This window comes from Populus alba, chromosome 8 (genome assembly GCF_005239225.2).
Source record: "Populus alba chromosome 8, ASM523922v2, whole genome shotgun sequence".
Lineage (NCBI taxonomy): Eukaryota > Viridiplantae > Streptophyta > Magnoliopsida > Malpighiales > Salicaceae > Populus > Populus alba.
This window is the reverse complement of record NC_133291.1, coordinates 5,210,845-5,234,171: the sequence shown is the minus strand read 5'-3', so window position 1 is coordinate 5,234,171 and position 23,327 is coordinate 5,210,845. Positions and strand designations below refer to the sequence as shown.

Sequence of the window (23,327 nt, the reverse complement as noted above, 5' to 3'; positions counted from 1 at the left end):
TTTCAAGTTCATCGAATACGTCCCCAGTCACCAATACCCTCTGTTGTGTGTCCTTTGCCATCCCCTCCGGCCCTAGCTTTTCCTGGTCTTCCTGTGCGACTATGATGTTTGAGAGTGTAGTTATTGTTATTTTTTTAAAAATATTTTTTTAAAAAAGTTGTTAATAAATTTAATTTTTAAAAATTATTTTGAGATCAACACATCAAAATAATTTAAAACATCAAAAAACATATTAATTCAAAATAAAAAATAAAAAATAAAAATTTTTTTTTTTTCAAAAATATTTTAAAAAAAACACTCCCAAACACTACCAAACACCGTCGGTACACTAGTTCATAGCATCTTGGGCTTTCGTCTCTTTGATGAAATCAACATTTCCGTCTGAAAACACCCCGAGACCATACCATAGAGAGATTGTTAAAACATATTCACAATTACAAATCTAGAAACATGAAAACAAGTAAATAACCTTCGTGTGAATTGCCTCTCTTGCAGGATGACAATACTTTTGCCTGTAACTTGTTCATAAATACGGTGTTAAGGATTCTGATGACTTTCCATGGTTTTGGTGTCTGCAGGCACTAGATGTGTGGTTTAATAATATGGCGCGATCTATTTTATAAAATGTTTTTATTAAAATATATTTTTTAATTTTTAATATTAACATGTTAAAATTATTAAAAAACATCTATAAAAATATTAATTTGATATTTTTTAAAAGAGAAAATAATTTAAAAAGTAAAGACTACCACAATACCGAACAGAAACCAACACTTAATTTTCATGTTTTTTTTTTTAATATTAGTATATAAAAATCATTAAAAAATACCTACAAAATTATAAATTTAATATCTTTTAAAGTAAAAAATATTTTAAAAATTAAAAATTATCATAATACCAGAATGGACGCTAACATTCCATTTCCCCCTTAAGTTTTATTTTTACTTTTAACATAAATGTATAAAATCATAAAAAAAAACTCCTGCAAAAGCACCGAATAAAAAATAATTTAAAAAGTAGAAGCAACCACTATGCCAAACCAATACTAACACTCCATTTCCACTAAATTTTTATATCATTAACAATAGAACATTAAAAAATATATTTCATGGGAAAGGAGTTTGCATGTAAGGAAAAAAAAAAAGCAAAAATGTAATGGCATGTAAACCCAGCAACATCGAAGCAAATCAAATTGGGTTAACGTTTAGGTTCCTTACTTTCTGGCCCAACTTAGAAGAAGCCGGGAAGAAAATGCTTACAATCCACGCCCATCTGAAATCCACAACCCACCGAGTAGCATGTAGAGAGAGACCAAGACGCTACATTACATAGGGCTTTCTTTTTGTCCTAAACGATCGATTCCCTTCCCTTCCACTCCCATTTTCTACTCTCTGCATACACATTTGAATCAAAACCCTTCCACCCCCCCCCCCCTCTCTATCCACAAAATCATAAAAAAACCGGAATAAAGTGCGTTTCTGTTTTCAACTAGTGCATAGCCATGCACATCTTCATCACCGACGATGACCTCGCGCGGCACTCAAACGACGCGTCGTATGTGGCAGCGAAGGCCGACGAGTTCATCAGAGGATTGCAGAGCGAACTCGAAAACGTGAGGGCTGCGGCCGATGCTGCGTCGATCACCGCGGAACAAACCTGTTCGCTTCTCGAACAGAAGTTCTTGGCTCTTTCTACCGAATTCTCGAAGCTCGAGTCTCAAAACGCGCAGCTTCAGTCCTCTCTCGATGATCGCCTCTCAGAACTTGCTCAGGCACAGGCACAGAAGCATCAGCTTCACTTGCAATCTGTAAGCATTCCTATTTTCAGTTTCAGTATCTTTGCAATGCTTATATGCCTTTTTTTCAACCTTTTAGGGTTGTCAATTCTTTATTGTTTTGTAGATTGGAAAGGATGGGGAGATAGAAAGGTTGACGATGGAGGTTTCGGAATTGCACAAGTCGAAGAGGCAGCTGATTGAGTTAGTGGAGCAGAAGGATTTGGAGATTAGTGAGAAGAATGCTACTTTCAATGGTTATCTTGACAAGATTGTAAGTTGCTTCTGGTTGTTATTCTCTTTGGCTTTTTGATTATGCTGGCATAACTTCGCCTTAGCTTATTTTCTAATGGATGTGAAGGTCAATTTGACTGATAGAGCAGCAAATAGGGAGGCTCGAATAAGCGAACTTGAGGCAGAGTTGGCCCGTTCTCAGGCTACTTGTACTCGTCTTTTGCAGGTTGGTTTTGCGTGAATGCATGCATGGATTTATACGTGTATGTATATCTGTACGTCATACGCATACAAATTAGCTAACCTTTCCACTGTTGGGGCAAATTGGCAGAGCCATAATAGATAGTGCACGGGTTTTGTTTGAATATCATCCCCTCTTGTTCTGTGCAGCAGCTTGATATGCACATATATTTCATTCATTTTGCAAGGATTAATACACATTTACTACTATTGTTAATGTTACTGGCTTTCTGTTCATATATATTGATTATTTGTACAATTGTCTTACGTTCAGTCTGTCTAGAGTGGCATGGTGTTTAATGTTTAAAGTCTGGATGTGACCAGGAGAAAGAACTTATTGAGAGGCATAATGCATGGCTAAATGATGAATTGACTGCCAAAGTTGACACTCTCATGGAGTTACGCCGAAGGCATGCTGATCTCGAGGAGGATGTATCTACCAGGCTTGCAGATGTAATTGACTTTTATATGTTCTTTCTAGTTCTTTGTTCTTAATATTTTTCAGTAATTTTCTTTGCTGTATCTAATCTCATTGAATGATTTTAAACTCTTCAGGCAGAGAGACGGTTCAATGAAAGCTCTAGTTCATCGAAGAGGAGCATGGAAAGGGTGAAGGAGTTAGAACTGAAATTGACATCCGTGCAGGAGGTAAAACAGTTCAAAATTTTCATAAAAAATTGTGTTACATGTAATTGCTTTGGTGGCAGCTGGCTCACAAACTGTCTTTTGCTACTTGTGAAGGAATTGTGCTCCTCTAGAGATGCTGCTGCAGCCAATGAAGAGCGATTGTCTGCTGAACTCTCAACTGTAAGTGTTATAATTATTTGATATCGATTGTATTTCTTCTTCTTTTTGGCACCGGGGGTGTGTGTAGAATGGTTGAGCTCCATGTCTGTTTGCGTTCGAAAGAGTATGTGCTTGAATCGTTTCAAGTCTATGACTAAAAATAGAGACATTAAAATTTTTTATGTTGCTTTACCTGCTTTCAATTGCTGTATGTTGTTACAAGGATTGGGGGCTAGGATAAGGAGCAGGGTATTTTGCTGCAGATGCTGTGGAAGAGTTGTTAGGAATAGAAGATGCGAAGGCCTTGGGGGGATGTGAGCTGCAAGTGGAGAGTGGTGGTGTTGGCAATTTTGTGCAGATGTCAATATGTGTGAATGCTGATTGTGTTGGGGAAATGCATTGGGGTTCAGCACATGTAGTTGTACAAGATTTGGTAGTTTTAAGACCTTATTTGGGTTTTTCATCATGACTGTTTAGCTGTGACATGATGATTTGTTGGTACAATTTTAACAGGAAATGGTTATCTCAACCACTTCCTTTTCTTTTTTGGCTTTGTTCATATGGAATACTGGGTGAAAAAAAATTACTGGCTTTCATTATCTTGTTTTAAGTTGACGAGAGACTGAATTCACAGTGAGGAGGAGGTTGAGTTGATTTTTGCTGCCGATGTATCAATTGTGGATATCTTGGTAGTTCATTGGATTCAATTCGAGCCATTTAATTTTGTAGTTTGGCTTTTTTTTTCCTTCCCCCTTTTTCTTTCAAGTGTTCTTTTCTTTTTGTTTTTTAGGATATACTCCTTGTTTGCTTTTTTAGTATCTGGCCCTTCCATTCTTTCCTCTATGGAGGCAAATCTGTAATTTGTCTAATACCTTATAAGTGCTGCTACTTTAATTCATCTGTTATCTGTCCAGTCAATTGTCTTTCTGGTTGTGAAAAGTTATTTTTGCTGGCACTTCTCTTTATATGCTTGTTTTCTAGTTTGGATGATTTCGTTTGGCTGTTATCTCACTGGATTTTATATTATAGAAAAGAAAGAGCATTATTTCAAACAGCAGTGTAGTGAAAAATCCAATTAATCATAAGTCGATTTGGTCAAGGATTTTATAAATAGAGTTGATTAATGTCTACTCGCTGTGGCTTCTTAAACTCTAAGCTTCCAATGTTTTGTTTAGGTTATTTCATGACTGCCTCAACCCTTCTAGTTACATTGACAATTTCAGTTCAATCAGTATTCATTATTATGTCTTGCATTCTATAATGACTTGTGAAATGGAGAAAATTTTGCCTATAATGTACTGAATCTTAATTTTTTAATAATTATTTCCCAACCATTTAGGTAAATAAGCTTGTTGAATTATACAAAGAAAGCTCTGAGGAATGGTCTCAAAAGGCAGGAGAGCTTGAGGGCGTGATCAAAGCTCTAGAAGTGAGATTTTTATTCCTGTAGATTTGTTGAATTTGATCATATGAACTAATGAATACATTTGCATTGATTCTGTATGCTAATTTTTGTTGCTTTTGCAAGCAGACACATTTGAGTCAAGTTGAAAATGACTACAAAGAGAGATTGGAGAAGGAAATATCTGCTCGAAAACAATTAGAGAAGGTCTGCTGGCGTCTGTTACCTCGCTTTCTGACCTGGATTTGTTTTTTGGATCAGCTTAGTAGGGTTTCCATTCTGTTTGTCTGGAAGTGTCAATTAGATGCTCTCTCTCTTCAAATAGATCCATTCTATTTTAATAAATTTTCATGGCAGTTGATTCCCATTATCCGCTTTATTTTTCTTTTGTTGTTATTTTGTTACCTTTTGCTGTTAAGCATGCTGTGGAGTCTCTTTCTTTGCTTCTTGTTCTTTGAGAATTTCAACACAGCTTTGGATTAAAAACTTGGACTGTGAGGATTCGCCTTGGTTCAGAAATATGCAGCTAGTTATGGAGTTTTAATTTTATTAGTTCTTTTGGACAAATATTTTGGGAAAGAAACATCAGTTATATCAACTTTAGCTGGCTGAGAAAAGTTTTTTCATTTTGGGCATGGATCAACTCCATTTGTCTTCTCAGTAATTACCATTTGTTCTGTTAATATGATCAGTTCTTGGTCACCATCCATTCTTTTTTTGTGGAAAAGATAACAGTGTTTAGTTTGAGTGTTAATCATGTGGGATGAGTTTTTTGAGTGCTTTTATTTTCATGATATGGGTTTTTCTGTTGTTTGTTATAGGAGGCTGGGGATTTGAAAGACAAACTTGAAAGGTGCGAAGCTGATATTGAAAGTAGCAGGAAAACTAATGAACTGAGTCTTCTTCCTTTCAACAGTTACACTACGGAAAGGTATGTTGTGATTCTTTTTTTAAATCATGGCTATTGCATGTCTATACTGTTGCTATTCATGGATGAATTTCTAATCTTTGATTCAAAGCTCTCATTTGTATTGTTTAAAGTTCATTTTAGATTTGGATTTGGATTTGGATTTGTATTATTTTTTATTATTAGTGATTATGGTAATCATTCAATATGTTTCCAATTTGATGGGGTTTTAACTTTTTGGGACTTCTCCAACTTTTTAAAGAAGTTGATTTTTGGAGATTTAACCTGAAAATCTTTTCTTGTTTATCTTACTCATTATTCCACCTCTTCCTGATGCTAACCATACACTTGTGAAACTATGTGATATTCATGCCATAACGTTTTAACCCTGATAATTTTGTAGGTCTTTTCTGGTTCATCTTACGCGTACTTGTAACTAGTCCCAAGGCTAATCTTATATGCATTTATATACGATGCTCATAGCATGACAGATTTTTTCATCGCATTGTGTCAAAGCTAACCAATGTGTCATGTTTTAAAGAGGGCTGGCCGTTTTCTTTGTCTATATTGTTTTCATTTTTTCCTTTTTGAATTTTACAAAGTGCCAACCTTGGTACATTTGCTCTAATATAGATTTCAATGGAATGGAATGCCTTTTCCCTTTTAAAGAAGAAGCCTTGGGTTTACTTCCTGTTGTTTTCTTATTGTTGATTTGGAGGAATGATGTTTTCTTATGGTTGATTTGGAGGGAAGAAAATGGGATTTTTTATTTATTTATTTTTGGAGTGGAGGGGGTGGGCATCAAATTTTTATGATGATTTGTGGTTAAGCACAGAACCTATTCAATTTTATAGGCTAAGATTTGTTTTATGGAGGCACCCTCCTGTAATTGATTATAACATGGGAATTTGCTATTAAATTTTCAATTGCTATTTGCATTATTCAGCTCTTTCTTTTATTGCAGATGGATGGATCCGCTCAATAATGATGATCTTGCTGATGGTAACGGCATGGCTGTCTCCAAGATCCCAGTTGGTGTTTCAGGAACTGCATTAGCAGCTTCTCTGCTCCGTGATGGTTGGAGTGTGAGTTGATGCAAATATACTTATTCAATGTAGACTTACACTTGCACACATGTAGTGCAGTTTTGATTTTGTATTTTCATTTTTTTCATGGCTACTAGCTGGCACATATTTATTGTAATTTTGATTTTGTATTCTCAACTTTTCTTGGCTACTAGCTGGCTAAAATGTATGCAAAGTACCAAGAAGCGGTTGATGCTTATCGCCATGAGCAATTGGGAAGGAAGGAATCTGAGGCAGTACTGCAACGGGTATGCTCTACACTTGTACCTATGATTTTATGTGGTAATCTGGTCCAGTGATAACATGCCATTCTAAATTAGATGCCTTTTGCTTCATCTTTTTTGGATGTCCTTTCCCCTGCCCTCTGCCTGCTCCTTGTTTTCTCAGATCGTGATATGTCTTTCATTTTGTTGGAAAATATTTTCTAAGTTCTGCAGGTTGTTCCATCAACTTTACTTAAGCACACTGGTTTTCTTTTTGCAGGTTTTGTGTGAACTAGAGGAGAAAGCAGGTGTAATTTTGGATGAAAGAGGTAGACATTAAATTGTGAATTAAGAAATTTGACAAGCTAATGGATTCTCTCCCAATTTTTTCTCTTTTAAATTCTTGCCTAATTTGTTTTCAGATGCGTGGAAATTTCATGACTCTTCTTGATTAGTTCATGCATTTATGCTTTTGGTCTAAGAGGAATATATGTTTGTTGCTAGTATAAATAGGCTAGCAACATTCAGGGAGTTTATCAGTTAAATGATTTCTTGAAAAAGATTGAGCCCTCTGAAGACATACTGACATACATAGAGGTGACTCTATGATGCTCAAGGCTGATGCCATTTAGAAGATAAGGCACTTGAGCAAAAAATGAACCGGTGATTGAATATCCATCATTCCCATCATACAGATCATAAGCTAGTCACCTTTACCTTTTAAGTTATTATTACAGCAAATGCTGGATAAGATCAATCTATTCACATATGTTTGCTCTTGAGGCATGAAATTTTGTTCTGCTGATGGAATTGCTTTTCTGCAGTTGAATATGAGAGAATGGTAGAATCATACTCTGTCATCAACCAAAAATTGCAGCACTCATTTTCTGAACAGGCAAACCTAGAGAAAACAATCCAAGAATTAAAGGTTTGCAACTTATCTAACTCTGTTATGTAGTTTGTTTCTGAGGCTATTTTTTGCTGATTAGTTGATACATTTGCTTTCCAGGCAGATTTGAGGAGGCATGAACGTGGTTACAGTTTGGCTCAAAAGGAAATTGTTGATCTTCAGAAACAGGTAGGGATCAGAGGACTTTTTGCCTCCATCATCAATTAGTTTTATGGAAAGCTTGTTGTCTTCTTATCCTGGTTCTAATTGGAAGGACTTGATAAGATTCTTTGAGTATATTTTTTATTCTTTAATGTCACTTTTGATGTTTATGATAAATGGTTTTCTTTTTTTTCCTCCGCACATCATAAGCAGTCCCCTACTCGTCCTTAGCATTGTTTATGATGTTTTAGGTGACAGTTCTTCTAAAGGAATGTCGTGATATACAACTTCGGTGTGGATCTTCTGGGCACGACCAAGTTGATGATAGTAAAGCAATTGCTCCTGTCGGAATGGATGTAGAGTCTGATCCTGAAAATGCAATCTTGGAACGCCTTGTAAGTTCACCTCTTAACTTTTTCTGGAAGACTCATCCACATGAAGTTTTTTCTTTTGGCAAAACTGATCAATCATTGATTTCTTGTTTGGTTGGGACTATGTATTAAGACCTTCAAGGATATAAATGGGTTAGTTGAGCAGAATGTTCAGCTCAGGAGCCTTGTGCGTAATCTTTCAGATCAGATTGAAGATAGGGAGATGGTGTTCAAGGTACCCCAGAAGAATTTTAATTGAAGTAGCTATTGCTTATAGAGGAGCTTGGGTATCTAACAGTTTATGGTGCATGGATTGCAGGAGAAAATTGAAATGGAACTCAAAAAACACACTGATGAAGCTGCCTCCAAAGTTGCTGCTGTGTTACAAAGAGCTGAAGAGCAGGGTCACATGATTGAATCACTCCACACTTCTGTAAGCTTTGGAGGACTAACATATTGTGCTTCAATTGTACTTCTGTTATCTTTCCATTAACATCACAATTTCTTTTTTTCCACACATGCATAGGTTGCAATGTACAAAAGGTTGTATGAAGAGGAACAGAAACTTCGCTCGTCTTATTCCCGCTCTTCAGATGCAGCTCCAGGTTTTCCATCTTATCTTACTTATGTTTATTGCATGTTTGACATCTCTATACTGAAGTTTTCTGTAGCTGTCTTTATTAGAACTGACGGCTGGATGTTATTGTTAAAACTACTTCTCAAAAAATTGCAAAGTGCCATTACAGTTTGACTGCCTGTTCATGCTTCAAAAACTGTTCCCTTTTCTTTAAAATATCTTGCTCTCAGAAGCACACTACTATTTCCTACTAAAAACTTTTTGTGGCTTTGCTATTCTTTGGCTATTGATCAACCTTTTTCACCACTGATGACTCATGTTACTCTTACTATGTTCTGTTATTCTTATAGAAGACTTTTGCATTTATTTATACATCTTTAGGATCTCAAATAACAGAACAAAAGTCTTTTTGTTTACATATTTTTATGCTTTGGTGCGTTTTGATAAATTTTTTCTATAGCTTTGTACTCATTCATCTTGCTAGGAGCATGAGCAGATATTTTCTATAGCTTTGCACTCATATACATCTTGCTAGTCATCATATGTGTTTAGATAATCATAGTCTTATTGATTGAGAATTGTTCATTGTGATGTCCAACGGTTTATGAAAAATAAATATCCTAAGTACATTTTAAATGTGCAGTAATCTTGATATTTCAAATCGTTATAATCTTTCCCACCAGTAGGCTAAAATACTTGGTATTCTGTATTATCTTGACCTTTTCTATTGTATGTTTCTGATATTACTTTTGAAATAAAATTTCATCATGTTTTAATATGTGTGCTTTAGTTTTTCCGGTCATAAGCTTGTGCTTTGTGCCCCAAGACACTTGTTGCATTCTGTTCTGAACAACAGAGTATTAGTGTGAGTGGCTCATACATAGGAACAACAAGCAATAGATTGATGTGCTGGATGATAATGAAGTGGAAAGTTTATGAAACTTTCAAGGAGATGGAGGCATCCCACTTATTTAGCTGAGCCTTGCTTCATCTACGTTTATGGTTTTGTGCATGCCTCCTTTGCCATTTGTGGTTTTTGCAATTTTGGTTTCTACTAGGGGAATTATCCTTCAAAAATTTTGAGTGACGTGATAACATTAAAAGAGTTGTATTCTGGAAATTTTTTTCCACATGGAAAAAAATGTTCCTCTTTTCCAAAACAGTAACTGAAATAGTAATGAATCCAGCAACAGGATTAAAACCAATCACCCAAATTTGCAATCTAATAATCTATACAAGGCAGGAAAAGATAAATCAACTTATCATGTTCCATTATAATGTTTTGAGGAAGGCAATCCATCATACCACAGTTGATTTCTGTTGAGTACCTTGTATCCTTTCTCGATTCATGCACCATAGCATTCAAATGGTGTCTCCAACTTTGTTAATATCCTCTTTTTGTAATAGTTTCCTTGTATACCCTACTTTCATTGAACACAAATATGTCTTATTAAATATGTATGTTATGGTTACTGCTTAACTGGACATGTTAATGTTTGTAGCCCTGAAACATTTCAACCTAGGATATTTTTTGCATCACAACTTGATCTTCTTGTATCTATTTGTCACGTGATGTTATTGTGCTCTCCAAATGCTCATCTGATTTTCATGCATTGATTCAATGATAACAATGCAGTTGAAGATGATGGAAGAAGGAACCGTTTACTTCTGCTTGAAGATTCTCAGGTATGGCTAATACTGAAGTTTTTAAGATAGCCAGTGTCATGTTAATCATTCTTCTGAATGTATTCCATATGATTAAAATACAGGAAGCTACTAAGAAGGCCCAGGAAAAGGCTGCTGAGCGATTAAGATCTCTTGAGGAAGATTTGGCGAAATCTAAGTAAAGTTCATATCCTTTTCTTTTACGGACTTCTGCTTGTAAAATAAATTTTGTTTGCCATTGTGTACTTCCAATGTACTCAAACGCAACACCTTTTGAATTTTCTAAGCTTGTTACCTGTAAATAAAAAGCACTTGAATGGATCTGAATTTTTTTTGATGGTGATGCTCATTATTCTCCGTTGATTATAGCTGACATGTGCATTTAACATTGCCATCATTTCACATTCCTGCTTTTCTGGGTTTCTTTGTTGGTTGTGCATACTGGAAATTCTCTGCTTGTATTTGCATCAATAACTGAAGTTTTATGTTGTGTTTAATTTTTGCCTATTCGTATAGCTTTTGCTTATACTTGAAGACCATGGCCCTGGATTTTGGTGTATTTACCAGATATTGTTTTTATCATTATTTAATAGCCAATATTGCTGCTCTCATTACTAGTTTTTATTATAGTGTAAAAACCAATATGTCTAGCTCATCTTTTATGCTCGTTCTCAAGTTACACGCTCTCTCTTTCTTGCCTCCCTTTCTTAGAAACACAATAGATTATTGTTGAAACAATCTTTTTTTTTTAATAACTCCTAAAGGGTGTTTGCTTCGTGTTGAATGTGTTGTTTGTGATTTTTGCTAACTTTACCCTGCTATGTCCTTTTGTATTACTTGCCGCATCATTCTGTATATGTTATCTGTTGACAGGAGTGATATTATATTACTACGATCAGAACGTGACAAGATGGCTCTGGATGCTAAATTCGCTAGAGAAAGACTTGATAGTTTTGTAAAAGAATTTGAACATCAGGTGAACTTTTAAATTTTACTGTCAACTCCTCTATACCAGTGCTTTCAGATATGCTATTTATCCTAATTAGGACACATGTTAAAGTGTTTATTTTATATAGTTCTGATTGCATTTTTTATGTGACAGAGAAATGAAATGAATGGTGTTTTATCAAGAAATGTGGAGTTTTCACAGTTGATAGTTGACCATCAAAGAAAGTTGCGTGAAAGTTCAGAAAATTTGGTTGCATCTGAGGAACTTTCTCGGAAGTTAAATATGGAGGTTTGAGATTTTTCATCCCAACGCTGTTGATTTTGATAATATTGAATAATTTTGAGTAATTACATGTTCCTTCTTGACAGGTGTCTGTTCTAAAGCTTGAAAAGGAGATTTTGTCAAATGCTGAAAAGAGAGCATGTGATGAAGTTCGTAGTTTGTCGGAGAGGGTTTATCGCCTTCAGGTCTGTCTGAAAAGTAACAGTCCAACTTTCAATTCTAACAATTGGTGTTTGTGTTCTAATCTTTTTGAATGTGTGCAGGCTACTTTGGACACTATTCAGAGTGCCGAGGAGGCTCGTGAGGTTGGTTGTCTTAATTGTGTGCATCATGTGTTCTTGTATTTTGAATTGGTTTGAGTGTTATCAGACCTGATTTTCTTCCTGGAAACTATAGGAAGCAAGAGCTGCTGAGAAGAGGAAACAAGAGGAGTATGTAAAAAAAATTGAGGTGTGTTAAGTTTGCAATTGATCAATGGTTTATTTTTGCAAAAGATGTGTTTGCTTCTTGTTTTTGCAAAAATTCCTTGTAAACAGCTTTTTATTACTGAAAAGTGTGCCGCTTTTATTTTGTCTCCCAGGTTGCTAATTTTTCTTCAGAGTTCTTTGATTTTATATGGCATTGCTTGGGTGAACATAAGCTGTCCGCTAAATCATTGCTCAGACCACTCTTTGACAAACACCAATGCATATTTATTTTTCATATAACTTAATATCAATAAAAGTAGTCGTATAGTGCTGTATCGTGCTAGATAAAATGATTTAATTGGATCCTTTGCTAGATAAAATGATTTATTCTTGCAGAGGGAATGGACTGAGGCCAAGAAAGAGCTGCAACAGGAGCGGGACAATGTTAGAGCTCTCACATCTGACCGTGAACAGACATTGAAGAATGCCATGAGGCAAATTGATGACATGGGGAAAGAATTGGCTAATACGTTGCATGCTGTTTCTGCTGCTGAAACTAGGGCTGCAGTTGCTGAGGTATTTATTGCTTTGCAACTTGATGCCTCAGTACTCGTTTTTCATTTCTGTACTGTAAGCTCAAATATTCACGTAATCTAATGGAGCATCATCTGATTGTCCCTTTTCTTGATATTTATCAGACCAAACTCTCCGAGCTGGAGAAGAAGATGAAAGTTTCGGATGCTAAGGTATGCCTTCCCCAGGTTCTAGTTGTTTTGTTGTTTAGAATTTTTTTTTTTTTATTATAAGTATCTTTGTTGAATACAATATTTCTTCATTGATTTGTCACTTTTCTGCAATGTTGTCAATCATTTATTCTCTGATCAATGATCTGCTCTCTCAATAAAATATTCTTGTTTTATTCAATATGATACCAAAATGATTAAGACTGTCAGTGGTATTATTTTATAGTTGTGCATTTTTCATATGCCTTTAAATCCAATTGTTTTTCTCACCCCACCTTTCACTTCATGTTGATTCAGGCTGCCAGTATGAATGACAGTGGCATGTCTTCTTCTATTTCGGCCACTGAGGTCAGTGGAGTTGGTTTTTGGTAGTTCCTATTTGACTTTTTGCTTGTGCTCGTGCATGATAATTTGATAGCCAAAAGTTTGTCATGTTCCACTATAGAAGAAGGTTTTAGAGGATTGATTAACATGTATTAGCTTTGGACTAAAACACATCATTGTCTACTTAAATGTTCTTCTGTCACAATTTCAGAGTCCTTTTATTTTATTTTTGGATGGCTTCATGTTTTGATGTGAAATTCTCTTCCTTATAGCTTGTATTTGTTCGACTAAGTTTTGAATCCATGGAACAATATACAAATACAGAAATGAAACACAAGCTGAGGCCAAGAAAGACTAACATGTCTAGTTCAATATGCTGTACAAGTTTATAGTGATGCTTAATGGGTTACATACCTTTTGAATGCAAGTTTAGGGTGGAATCATTTCATTTGGATATTTCTGTGTTTTCATTGCCAATATGGTTTTGGTATGTACATTGCATGTTCTTTTGGGAGGCCCACTGCCATATTCTAATTAAATGTGTTATTTGTTGATAATTAACTATTTTTTGGAAAGTTCTAGAGTATTGTTTAGTCTAACTTTGTTTTTTTTTCCAAATGTGTGCAAGGTTGTTACGGATTTGCTTATGGCAAAGGACGAGATACAAAAATTAAAAGAGGAAGCTCGGGCTAGCAAGGAGCACATGCTACAGGTAAACACCTGATGACACCTATAACAATTCACTTCGCATAATAAGTCAATATTTTTTCAAGAAGCTTAGTAATTGCACCTTACATATTTCATTGCAGTATAAGAGTATAGCACAGGTGAATGAAACTGCTTTAAAGCAAATGGAAGATGCCCATGAAAACTTCAAGAAAGAGGTATGTCATTGTTACGCAAGCCCTAAGTGTTGACCTTCTCAGCAATATCAAGTACCCAAATACATCCTCTCTAAAAATGGTGCTTTTCTAACATCCACCAGTCAGAGAAGTTAAAGGAATCACTAGAAAATGAACTTCTTTCTCTGCGGGGGAGGATCTCAGAACTCGACAGCGAATTCAGTAAGAAGTCTGAAGAGGTGGCTTCTGCGGCTGTAGGAAAAGCTGAGGCTTTTGCTTCTGCTTTGGCAGAAATTACCTGTTTGAAGGAAGAAAACTGTAGTAAAACGTGAGATATACTCCATTGCATTTGTGTGTGTTTTTTTTGTAGTCCTTAAGACATCTCTCATTAGGCCATTTGCCTGCAGCTCTCAAATTGTAGTGTTGGAATCTCAAATTTCTGCTTTGAAAGAGGATTTGGAAAAGGAGCATGAACGTTGGCGTGCTTCTCAAGCCAATTATGAAAGACAGGTTGATTTGCTGGTTTATTCTTATTTTTAGTATTTAAATTTGTGCATAAAGGACGTGAGTTCTATCCCCACTTGCAGTGTAGAATTTGGGTTTTGTTGAATTTGTGTATCTCTTAATTTTTGGAAAATGTTTCTATTTAATAAAAATTAGTTATAACAGTCATGCCTATTATGATCAGGTGTATGGATCCGACTGAAATTCTCTTTTTGCCTGGTGTTTTTTAAACTTTTGTTTTTCTAGGTTATTCTACAATCTGAGACAATTCAGGAGTTGACAAAGACATCACAAGCTTTATCCTTGCTACAACAAGAAGCATCTGACCTTCGTAAATTGGTGGATGCACAGAAAAGTGCAAATGTAATCTTTCTATTTTGTATTGTGCCTTTTTGGCTGTTTTCTGAATTAATTTTTGTTTTTGATGATTTTCAATTAGCCTAGAGCTTATGATACCTGGTAGCTTTTGGATCATTGTTACAATGATGTTTGCTGGTTCATTTGGCTGAAGTATCTTATCTAAGCTGCGAGTGCAGGAAAAGCTTATGAGGATTATATCCTTGTAGTTGTAACTTCCCATCTAATAGCGAAGAATAAGAGTGTTTAGAATTCATGCCATGCAATATTTGGAATAGGATGTGCTAGCAAACCATGTTGAGTGATAAATGTGTCGCAATGTTTGCCGAAATGGTGACTGTAGAGATGGAGAAACAATATTTATTATGTGGAGCATTTTTTTGTGAATGGTGTGGTGGTTCAGATTGGAGTTCAGTGAGACTTCACTGTAGAGTATGCTTTCTGTTCAAAATTTACTGACTGCACATGGGTTCTTGGGCTTGAATTTGAAAGAGAGTTGTTAAATGAAACTGAGAGGGTATCTTGAGTATGAAATTCGCTTGAGGAAGTTGTGTTTGGGGCATTTTTGTGAAGTTTCTTTTGATTTCATTTATCGTTCTTAAACAACATGCTTTTTGTTTGACAAACTTGAGATTTCAATTAGTTGCCTGCACATGCTCTGTATGTGATTGCTAGTTGTGAGAGGGTTTATATATCAATATTTCATGGTGTGTGGGATAGCCAATCATGCCTTGACTTACGTTTTACTGATAGACTTCACTGGCTGCTTTTATAATTTGCAGGACGAGCTTAAGTCTAAGTGGGAGGTAGAGAAATCAATGATTGAAGAATCAAAAAATCAAGCAGAGAAGAAATATGATGAACTGAACGAACAGGTCTTTTCTCATTTTCCATTGCTCTAATCTATTCTGTCTTGCTTTCTTGCTTTATAATGTCCAGTAATTTTAACTATTAGGAAATACAAGACCACTTCTCTGTGAGATTATTATTAATTGTTTTGCAATATAATACCAGTAGCTTTGATTTTGCTTGGCTGTTGGATGACAAAATTGCTTTGATGTTTACTTTTCCATTCTTGTATAAAAATAGAAACCTCTGGGTAATTTTGAGTATTTTGTATTTTGTATTTTGTGTATATTATAATTTTATGGTTTTTGTTGTCATGTTACTTATCTATGCCCCCATCATCATACTGTAGAACAAATTGCTGCATAGCCGGCTTGAGGCTATTCACATTCAATTGGCTGAGAAGGATCGAAATGCTGCTGGAATTTCTTCTGGAAGCAATGCTCCAGGATTAGGCAGCGATGCTGGGTTGCAGAATGTGGTTAACTATCTTCGAAGGTCAAAGGAAATAGTAAGTTTCTTTCAGTTCAAGTATTATTTTTCTTCTGCACTGAAGCAAAGCAGGACTTCTCTAACTTCCTATCCCATCAACAGGCAGAAACAGAGATTTCTTTGCTAAAACAGGAAAAGCTTCGACTGCAATCACAAGTACTTCTTCTCCAGTTTCTTTTATTATATTGTGGTGGTCTGAAAATGTCATAGTGCAGCATCAGGCACACATGGAACTATGTTATATCAAATGTTAACTGATTTTCCTATGCTGTCAAAACTTTCTGGGCAATTGTTTTTTGTTTTTCTTATTATTGGTGCTTCAATGGTCCGCAGCCCCAACTTGAGTTGGTCTCACTTTTTGCATGTTTGTGCTTTATACCAGATTAGTAATTTGCAAAAGGATTTGATTCTCTTTTACCTATGCAATTGCTTTTTCTAATTGATTACCGATGCTGGGGTGATTGATTTTGGTTTTAAATAACTGGACTGGTCTCACTTGTGCCAATATGGTAGGTGGTTCCACATCTTTTAAGAATGGATCTTTTGGGACGAAACTGAATAATCCTGAAGGAATCTAGACCAAACATGAGTTCCCGTAAGAATTGCATTGATATATGTGCCTCTAGGCTAGTTGATATTTTGTTAACAACACTTTTGTGCTTTACTTTTAAGCTATTTATGTCTTACGCATCTAAAATCTTCTTGACCAGTCATCGTTGTCTTGATTGAGCTGAAATTCCTCTTGGCTCGATCAGTATAGATATTAATCTTTCTTGAAATTGCTTGTGAGTTTTGACTACCTTATGAAGATGCTACTTGTGAACTGTATATTCACTATTTCTTTTTAGTATTTGTACACCGTACATGCATTTTGCTTGACACATTTATGTAGTTATCATTTGTAACTTTGGGTAAATATTAGCTAGGAATGCTTTTTGTTAACAAGCTCCATGTTAAGACTTAATATTTACCAATTTTTTTTTTTTAGAACTAATACTGATTGTTATAGGTACCCTTATATGTACTACACTGGACCAATGCTTGTCTTTGCTTTTTGGATGTTTACACATGCATGTAGATATCTTGGGAATATAATCTTGTATATGTTGGTGCTAGCATCAATGAAAGAAGGGGATGTTTTACTCTAATAAAATCATTTTTGTTTGCCTGAGTGACATGAAGTTCATACCAAAATGGGAAAATGTACAATTTACAAATTTGGTTGTTTTGGTTGTCAATATGCTCCACTAATCATGTCAACAATTAGACACAGTGGTTTCTCAAATGGTATTTCATTTAGGAGAATTTTGGATTAGAATGCCAGTGATTGCTTTCTCTGTGCATGCATAGCTTTGGTATTGGGTAAAAATCTAGGTATTTTGCTCCCTACATGCCCTTTGCGCTCACGGAATCTGTTTTGATTAATTTTTTCCTTTCATTGTTATAGCTTGATGGTGCTCTGAAGGCTGCAGAAACTGCCCAGGCTTCCCTTCATACTGAGCGTTCAAATTCAAGGACATTATTGTTCTCAGAGGAAGAGATAAAATCCCTTCAACTTCAGGTAATCCTTCAGATGAAATGAATATTCTGTGTTTTGAGCCTGTTGTTACTCTTTATTTTAGCAGTTTCGCTCAGAACTCAAAACTTTTCGGGTCTTTATTTGTTTGCAGACTTGTTTTTAAATTTCTGTCTTCTGGTTTTGAAACATTAACTTCAAAAAACGAACTCCTTCGATTGGTCTCTCTGAAATTTCTTTCCAGGTTAGAGAATTGACCTTGCTTCGTGAAAGCAACATGCAATTGAGAGAGGAAAACAAGCACAACTTTGAGGAATGCCAGGTATCGCTCCAGATGGACTTTTGAGTTGATCATTTGCATCTGTGTTAATTCATATATATTTTATATAGTTTATTGATGGCATTCACTAAGTTGACACTCTTTTTTCCCTAACTGTTAGAAATTGCGTGAAGTAGCACAAAATACTAAAGCACAGTCTGACAAGCTAGAATCTCTATTAAGGGAGAGGCAAATTGAGGTTGAAGCTTGTAAGAAGGAAATTGAAATGGACAAGGCGGAGAAAGATCACTTGGAAAAGAGAATGTCCGAGGTACTGCAACTTTAATTTGCTTTTGATGCCAAATTTCCTCATTTGAATATTCTGACACGGTATTTTTTTTAAGCTACTTGAGAGATGTAGAAATATTGACGTGGAAGATTACAATAGGATGAAGGATGATCTTCGACAGATGGAGGTAAATAAAGTATTTTGTGCTTATTTGGTATTGTTTATGGCTCTTCAAGCTTGGATTTAATTGAGACACCATCTACTGACAAATGTTGTTGTGGTTTGTAGTCTTTGTTGAAGTACTCGTTTGGCACTGCATCAACTTCTGCATTTTAAGTGCTTTTCAAATTGCTATTCACCTGAAAAGGCATCAAATTGATGGCTTTGATGTGCTCCTGTCAAAATTTCAAATCATTTTAATGTATTTTCAATTGAAAAACACCCTGCACCACATTACCAAACGGGCTTGAAATGATTTCAATTAATTGGTGGCTTGTATTCACTTTTAAGTATGGTGTGGTGATCTTAATTGTTAGCTAATGATTAGAACTGCTGATGCTTTAAGGATCAGCGTCTTGGTTGTTAGCTATGCATGTTCACTTTTATCCTTAGAAAGTGTTGAAAGAAAAGGTGGTGGATGTCTTAACAATCACATTGGTAGTCTTACCTTGTCAAATAGGATCATTAGAAGAATCATGCTTTTCTTTGTTTTCTCTTGGACCTTGTCAAACTACAGGAGTTGCCTTTTTGTTTTTTGATGGTAGTTATGTGAGTAGCCCGGATAAATCATTTTGAAATGGCACGTTTGATGCTAATGCAGCATAAGAAATTGCATTTACTGGGCTACATAATTAAACAGAATATGTAATTGTGCTAGTCCAAACTGTACTTTGATCTTTGTCTGCATACTGTTCCTCAAGAAAGGGGCAGTAAGTGATGTTGAATCTTCAAAATAGCATAGGAGTGCAATCGTTGTAATCGAATTTGGAGTGATGAACTAATGCCACATCATGAGGTTTTCTGGCAGTCAGGAAACATGTGAAAGCTCGTTTATCTTACAGTGCAAGTCGAGGTTTTGCTATTTATTTTAGTAAACAACTTGCTCCATTTATGGATTAGCTTGCTGGCAGCAAGATGCTCATTTTTTTTTCCTTTTTAGAGTTGAACTATTCTGTTTTATAAATTTTCAGGAATCATAGAATCTTCCAGAAACTGTTCATCTGATTCTACTTGTTCTTGGCACCTCTTGAGCAATGCCTATTTTGTGCCTGTGATCCAGTTTCTGTATTGTTCTGTGTTAGCGCTCTCTGGATATAAATAGCTTTTGTAGTCCTCCTAGAATATTTCTTCTCTATAATTTAAATGTCATTGCATTTGTCATCGTGTCTTGTATATCCACTTCTTTTTTTACCAGGAAAAATTGAGAGAGAAGGATGCTGAGATGGAGGGAATTAAGAATCTTGTATCCGAACAGCAGGAAAAAATACTGAAATTGGAGCAAGACCTTGCCAAGAGTGAATCAGAATTGAACCAAAGAGAGAGAAGGATAAGTGACATTTTACAAACAGAGGTTTGTGCACCACATGATTTGTAGCACTAGTAGATCTTGCTGTGTGCATTCCCAAATCATCACACAATGCTCTCATGGTTTTACATGCAGGCTAGTCTCAGATCTGAGCTGGAGAAACAGAAGAAGCTGTCTGTTCAGTGGAAGGTTGTGAAGCTATATGAAAATCATCTTGCAAAGACTGACTAAATTATGAATTGTGAACATTATTTGGGATTACTCTGCTGTTTGCTATTAGTAGTTTTGTTCAAAAAGAAATTGCTGTGTGATCAATAAAATGGTTGCACCATTCTGTTGTATTGTAGAAAAAATCTGAAATCTTATCAAAGGAGAAGGAAGAATTTAGCAAAGAAAAACAAGCACTCATCAAACAGATTGAGGACTTGAAACAAGGTATTTCTTTTCTCATAAAACTGTAATGTGGTAGTGTTGTCTGGCCATTACATTTGCCTAATTTTATTCTTTAACTCTTCAAATAGGTAAAAGATTGCTGGGAAATGTTACTGGCGAGCAGGTCTTGAAGGAAAAGGAGGAAAAAGAACACAGAATACAGGTTTTCAGACCCACCAACCTGTTTTCTATTCCTCCCTATTTTTCATATTGCTTGTTTTGACCTTTCATGTAATGATCTTCCAGATTCTGGAGAAAACTGTTGAGAGGCTAAGAGAGGAGTTGAAAAGGGAGAAAGAGGATCTTCGGACCGAGAAATCAAAGCGTCAGATTACAGAGAAGGCTGTTTTAGATTCCTACAAAAATGTTGAGCAGGTTATTTGTGGATTCATCTTTCAACAACCATTTTCTTGCTCTGCAAATAAGTTATTTCAGGATATGATAGTTTAACAGGGTAACAAGCTTGTAGCTAGAGCGAAAAATTGGACTTTGGGATATCTGTAACATGTTGGGAATGTCTTGGTTGTATATTCAAAGTAATGGCAAGAAAACCAGTTAAACTAAAAAAAATTTTGACGTGCATGCTTGTAGTTCGTTCTATTTTATTTTGGAAAGCATATTTTGTTCTCAATGATCATAATTTATTAATGCCCAAAAGCATGGTTTTATTTTCTAGTTGTTCTATTGACCAGAATTTTTCTATGGTCTAATTCTTCTGTAAACCATTTTTCTTTCTTTATTTAACGCCTTTCTTTTACAAATTTTAGACGAAGACAAAGTTGGAGGATAAACTTGAGTTGCATAAGCAGGTTCTGAAGCGCATATCAGATGAACTGGAAAAGCTTAAGCATGCAGAGGGCAATCTTCCAGAGGTGAATTTTTTTATATATAAATTGATTTCTATTTATTTATTTTTTTTACTTTTACAAGTTTTGCATTTGAATGGATATATGGAAAGTGCTGCATTCATCAGTTCCGTGTGATTTTTCTATTTGCTCATGTACCATGAGATGCCACTACTGGGCTTATAAATTATTTCTTATTCCTTGAAAGTGAGATTGCAGTCTTTTTCATTCTGCAGAATGCCAGGTGGCCATGATGAGAGTAGTGATATCTTTCTGGCTCACATTGAGAGAGAGAGAGAGAGAGAGAGAGTGTGTGTGTGTGTGTGTGACTGAGTTTATGGATGAAAAATCTTACATGTTCTAGCATTCTTTTTCTCTTGTTCCTTTGGGAAGATTGGTCCATTGGTTGAGAACTTTATGCGTTTGTTTTTTAATTTTGTTCTTCAATTCACTTCAGGGCACCTCTGTGGTTCAGCTTCTTTCTGGGACCATCTTGGATGATCTAGGTGCCACCTATGTATCAGCTATCGAGAACTTTGAAAGGGTAGCACTTTCAGTTTCCTCTGAACTTGGAGCTGGTGTCCAATCAGTGGAGAATCCTTTGATTTCAGATGCTTCTGCCACTGTTACTCCTGGTAATCAACTAATCATCTTCTATGGTTTGCCTTAGACTACTTGGTGATAACTTTTAAGGTGGCAAGTTGCTTTCCTGCTTATCCCCATTTTCAGTCTGAGCATCTCTCTTTCTATTTTGCGTTGCAGGTCAGGCAGTTCCTTCTCAGGCTCCCATCGTTTCCTCAGTAGCTCCTCATGCTCACTTACCTACTAAAATGGCCGAAGAGAAGGAGAGAAAAGCTCCTGTACCCAAACCCAATGTTGAAACTCGTAAGACAGGGAGGAAGCTGGTAAGACCCCGGCTTGTTAGACCTGAAGAGCCTCCAAGCGATGTTGAGATGTCAGAGGTGGATGGATCTACTAGTGTGGCAAAGCTTACACCAGCTAGCGAGTCTGAAACTCAACACAATATCACACTATTTTCTCAGCCAATAGCCCGCAAGCGCCTTGCTTCATCTAGTTCTGACTTGAACGAGCAGCCCCTTAATCAAGGAGAGACTAGCTCTGATGTTCCACCACCTGTTTTGAAGAGACCAAAAGGTACTGATTCCGTGCAAGAAGGTAGTGAGGGACAAGCTGCCACTCCATCAGAGACTGTGGTGACGCTTCCAGTGATGGAAGAATCAGCTGTCGCTGATTTGTCTCAAGGTGAAGAGGAAGCTGTTGCAGAAAAGGAAGAGGTTGAGACTTCCGGAGAGAAAGCAGAACCTCCTAAAGAATCTGAACAATTAGATGACACAACTCAAGTTGAACCAGAGAATGAGACAAATGAAGTTGCTGAAGAGATTTTGGATAAACCAAGTGAAAGTGGAATGGAAATTTATGATGGTTCAAAGGATCAAGCTACTGCAGAAGACAACCAACAATTGCCTGGGGAGTTTGAAAATGAGAGGGAAGAGGGGGAACTAGTCGCAGAAATCGAGGATGGTGCTGATATGTCAAACATGGCAGGGAGCCCGGAAACTGGGGAAGTTCTTCCTGACACTACTCCTGTGGCTTCACCAGCAAGGATTGATGATGAAGCTATGGTTCCTGTGGGAATGGAGTCAGGTGAGATTAATTCTCCTGAGATGATCACTGATGAGAAGAATGATGAGGGTGATATAGTTGAAGAAATTGGCGAAGGTTCCGACAAGTCAAATGAGGGTGGTGACCAGATAGCTGTGGAGACTGATCAGAGTCCTGAGGCTGCTTCAGTCGCTGGAGAGAGAACAACAGCTACTGCCATTACAGAAATGGATGCATCAAAACAAGCTAGTTCCAGTGGAGCAGATGCAGAAGAGGTTAGACAGGTATCACCTGCAAGTAACACCTCTACTGTTGTGAATTTAGCAGAGCGAGCTAGGCAGAGGGCAATGCTGAGACAGGGTGGAAGTGGAGCTCCTGCAGTACTTTCTCCTCCAGGTGCTAGAGGCCGTGGAAGAGTTCTACGTGGTCGAGTAGCACGTGGTGCCCGTGGTGGGCGTGGTGGGCGGAGTGGACGTGGACAAACTCCTGGTCAACAGGGTTAAGATCTTCCCCATATGGTTCTGTTAGACCCGTGAATACAACCTCTTTCTTTCTTTTTTTTCTGGGAAATTGTTGAAGTCTCTGACTCTTCATTAGATCAAAGTAAACAGTCAATCACATTGCCCTAGGAAAATTTTGAGTGAATAGAAGGCGTGTATTTCCTGGTCCCCTTGTTCATTATTGACAAGCTCTTTCATTATCAGATTACTTCCCCCATATTTTTCTGAAACAAGATGGTAAAAAATTATGATCGAGTGCATCCACGTCCATAACTTGGCAAGACTCGGTCAGTATTG

The 23,327-nt window shown here is 36.4% G+C and overlaps 1 protein-coding gene across 1 annotated transcript; it reads left to right on the top strand.

Annotated features, from left to right (window-relative positions):
* The first annotated feature begins 1,337 nt into the window (after nt 1-1,337).
* LOC118055770 (nuclear-pore anchor) lies at nt 1,338-23,233 on the top strand. Its single transcript, XM_035067762.2, has 48 exons — nt 1,338-1,807; nt 1,902-2,048; nt 2,136-2,234; nt 2,573-2,701; nt 2,804-2,896; nt 2,990-3,055; nt 4,374-4,463; nt 4,566-4,643; nt 5,258-5,367; nt 6,308-6,428; nt 6,584-6,676; nt 6,912-6,960; nt 7,456-7,559; nt 7,641-7,709; nt 7,934-8,077; nt 8,187-8,288; nt 8,373-8,486; nt 8,580-8,658; nt 10,267-10,316; nt 10,400-10,473; nt 11,169-11,271; nt 11,398-11,532; nt 11,613-11,711; nt 11,790-11,831; nt 11,923-11,976; nt 12,330-12,509; nt 12,632-12,679; nt 12,974-13,024; nt 13,629-13,712; nt 13,810-13,884; nt 13,986-14,170; nt 14,250-14,352; nt 14,593-14,709; nt 15,486-15,578; nt 15,902-16,060; nt 16,144-16,197; nt 17,489-17,602; nt 17,802-17,879; nt 17,998-18,147; nt 18,221-18,292; nt 19,520-19,675; nt 19,766-19,819; nt 19,978-20,065; nt 20,152-20,225; nt 20,309-20,437; nt 20,830-20,934; nt 21,365-21,542; nt 21,670-23,233. Exons 1-48 carry the CDS (start codon nt 1,502-1,504, stop codon nt 23,031-23,033), a joined length of 6,261 nt encoding a protein of 2,086 aa, XP_034923653.1. The 5' UTR covers nt 1,338-1,501; the 3' UTR covers nt 23,034-23,233.
* The last annotated feature ends 94 nt before the right edge of the window (nt 23,234-23,327 follow it).

Excerpts from the sequence above, each read along its gene's own strand:
- LOC118055770 (XM_035067762.2), top strand. The coding sequence starts at position 1,502 with ATGCACATCTTCATCACCGACGATGACCTCGCGCGGCACTCAAACGAC. Across the intron at positions 11,712-11,789 it reads AGAGGGTTTATCGCCTTCAG|GCTACTTTGGACACTATTCA; the intron begins GTCTGTCTGAAA and ends GAATGTGTGCAG. Across the intron at positions 11,977-12,329 it reads AGTATGTAAAAAAAATTGAG|AGGGAATGGACTGAGGCCAA; the intron begins GTGTGTTAAGTT and ends TTATTCTTGCAG.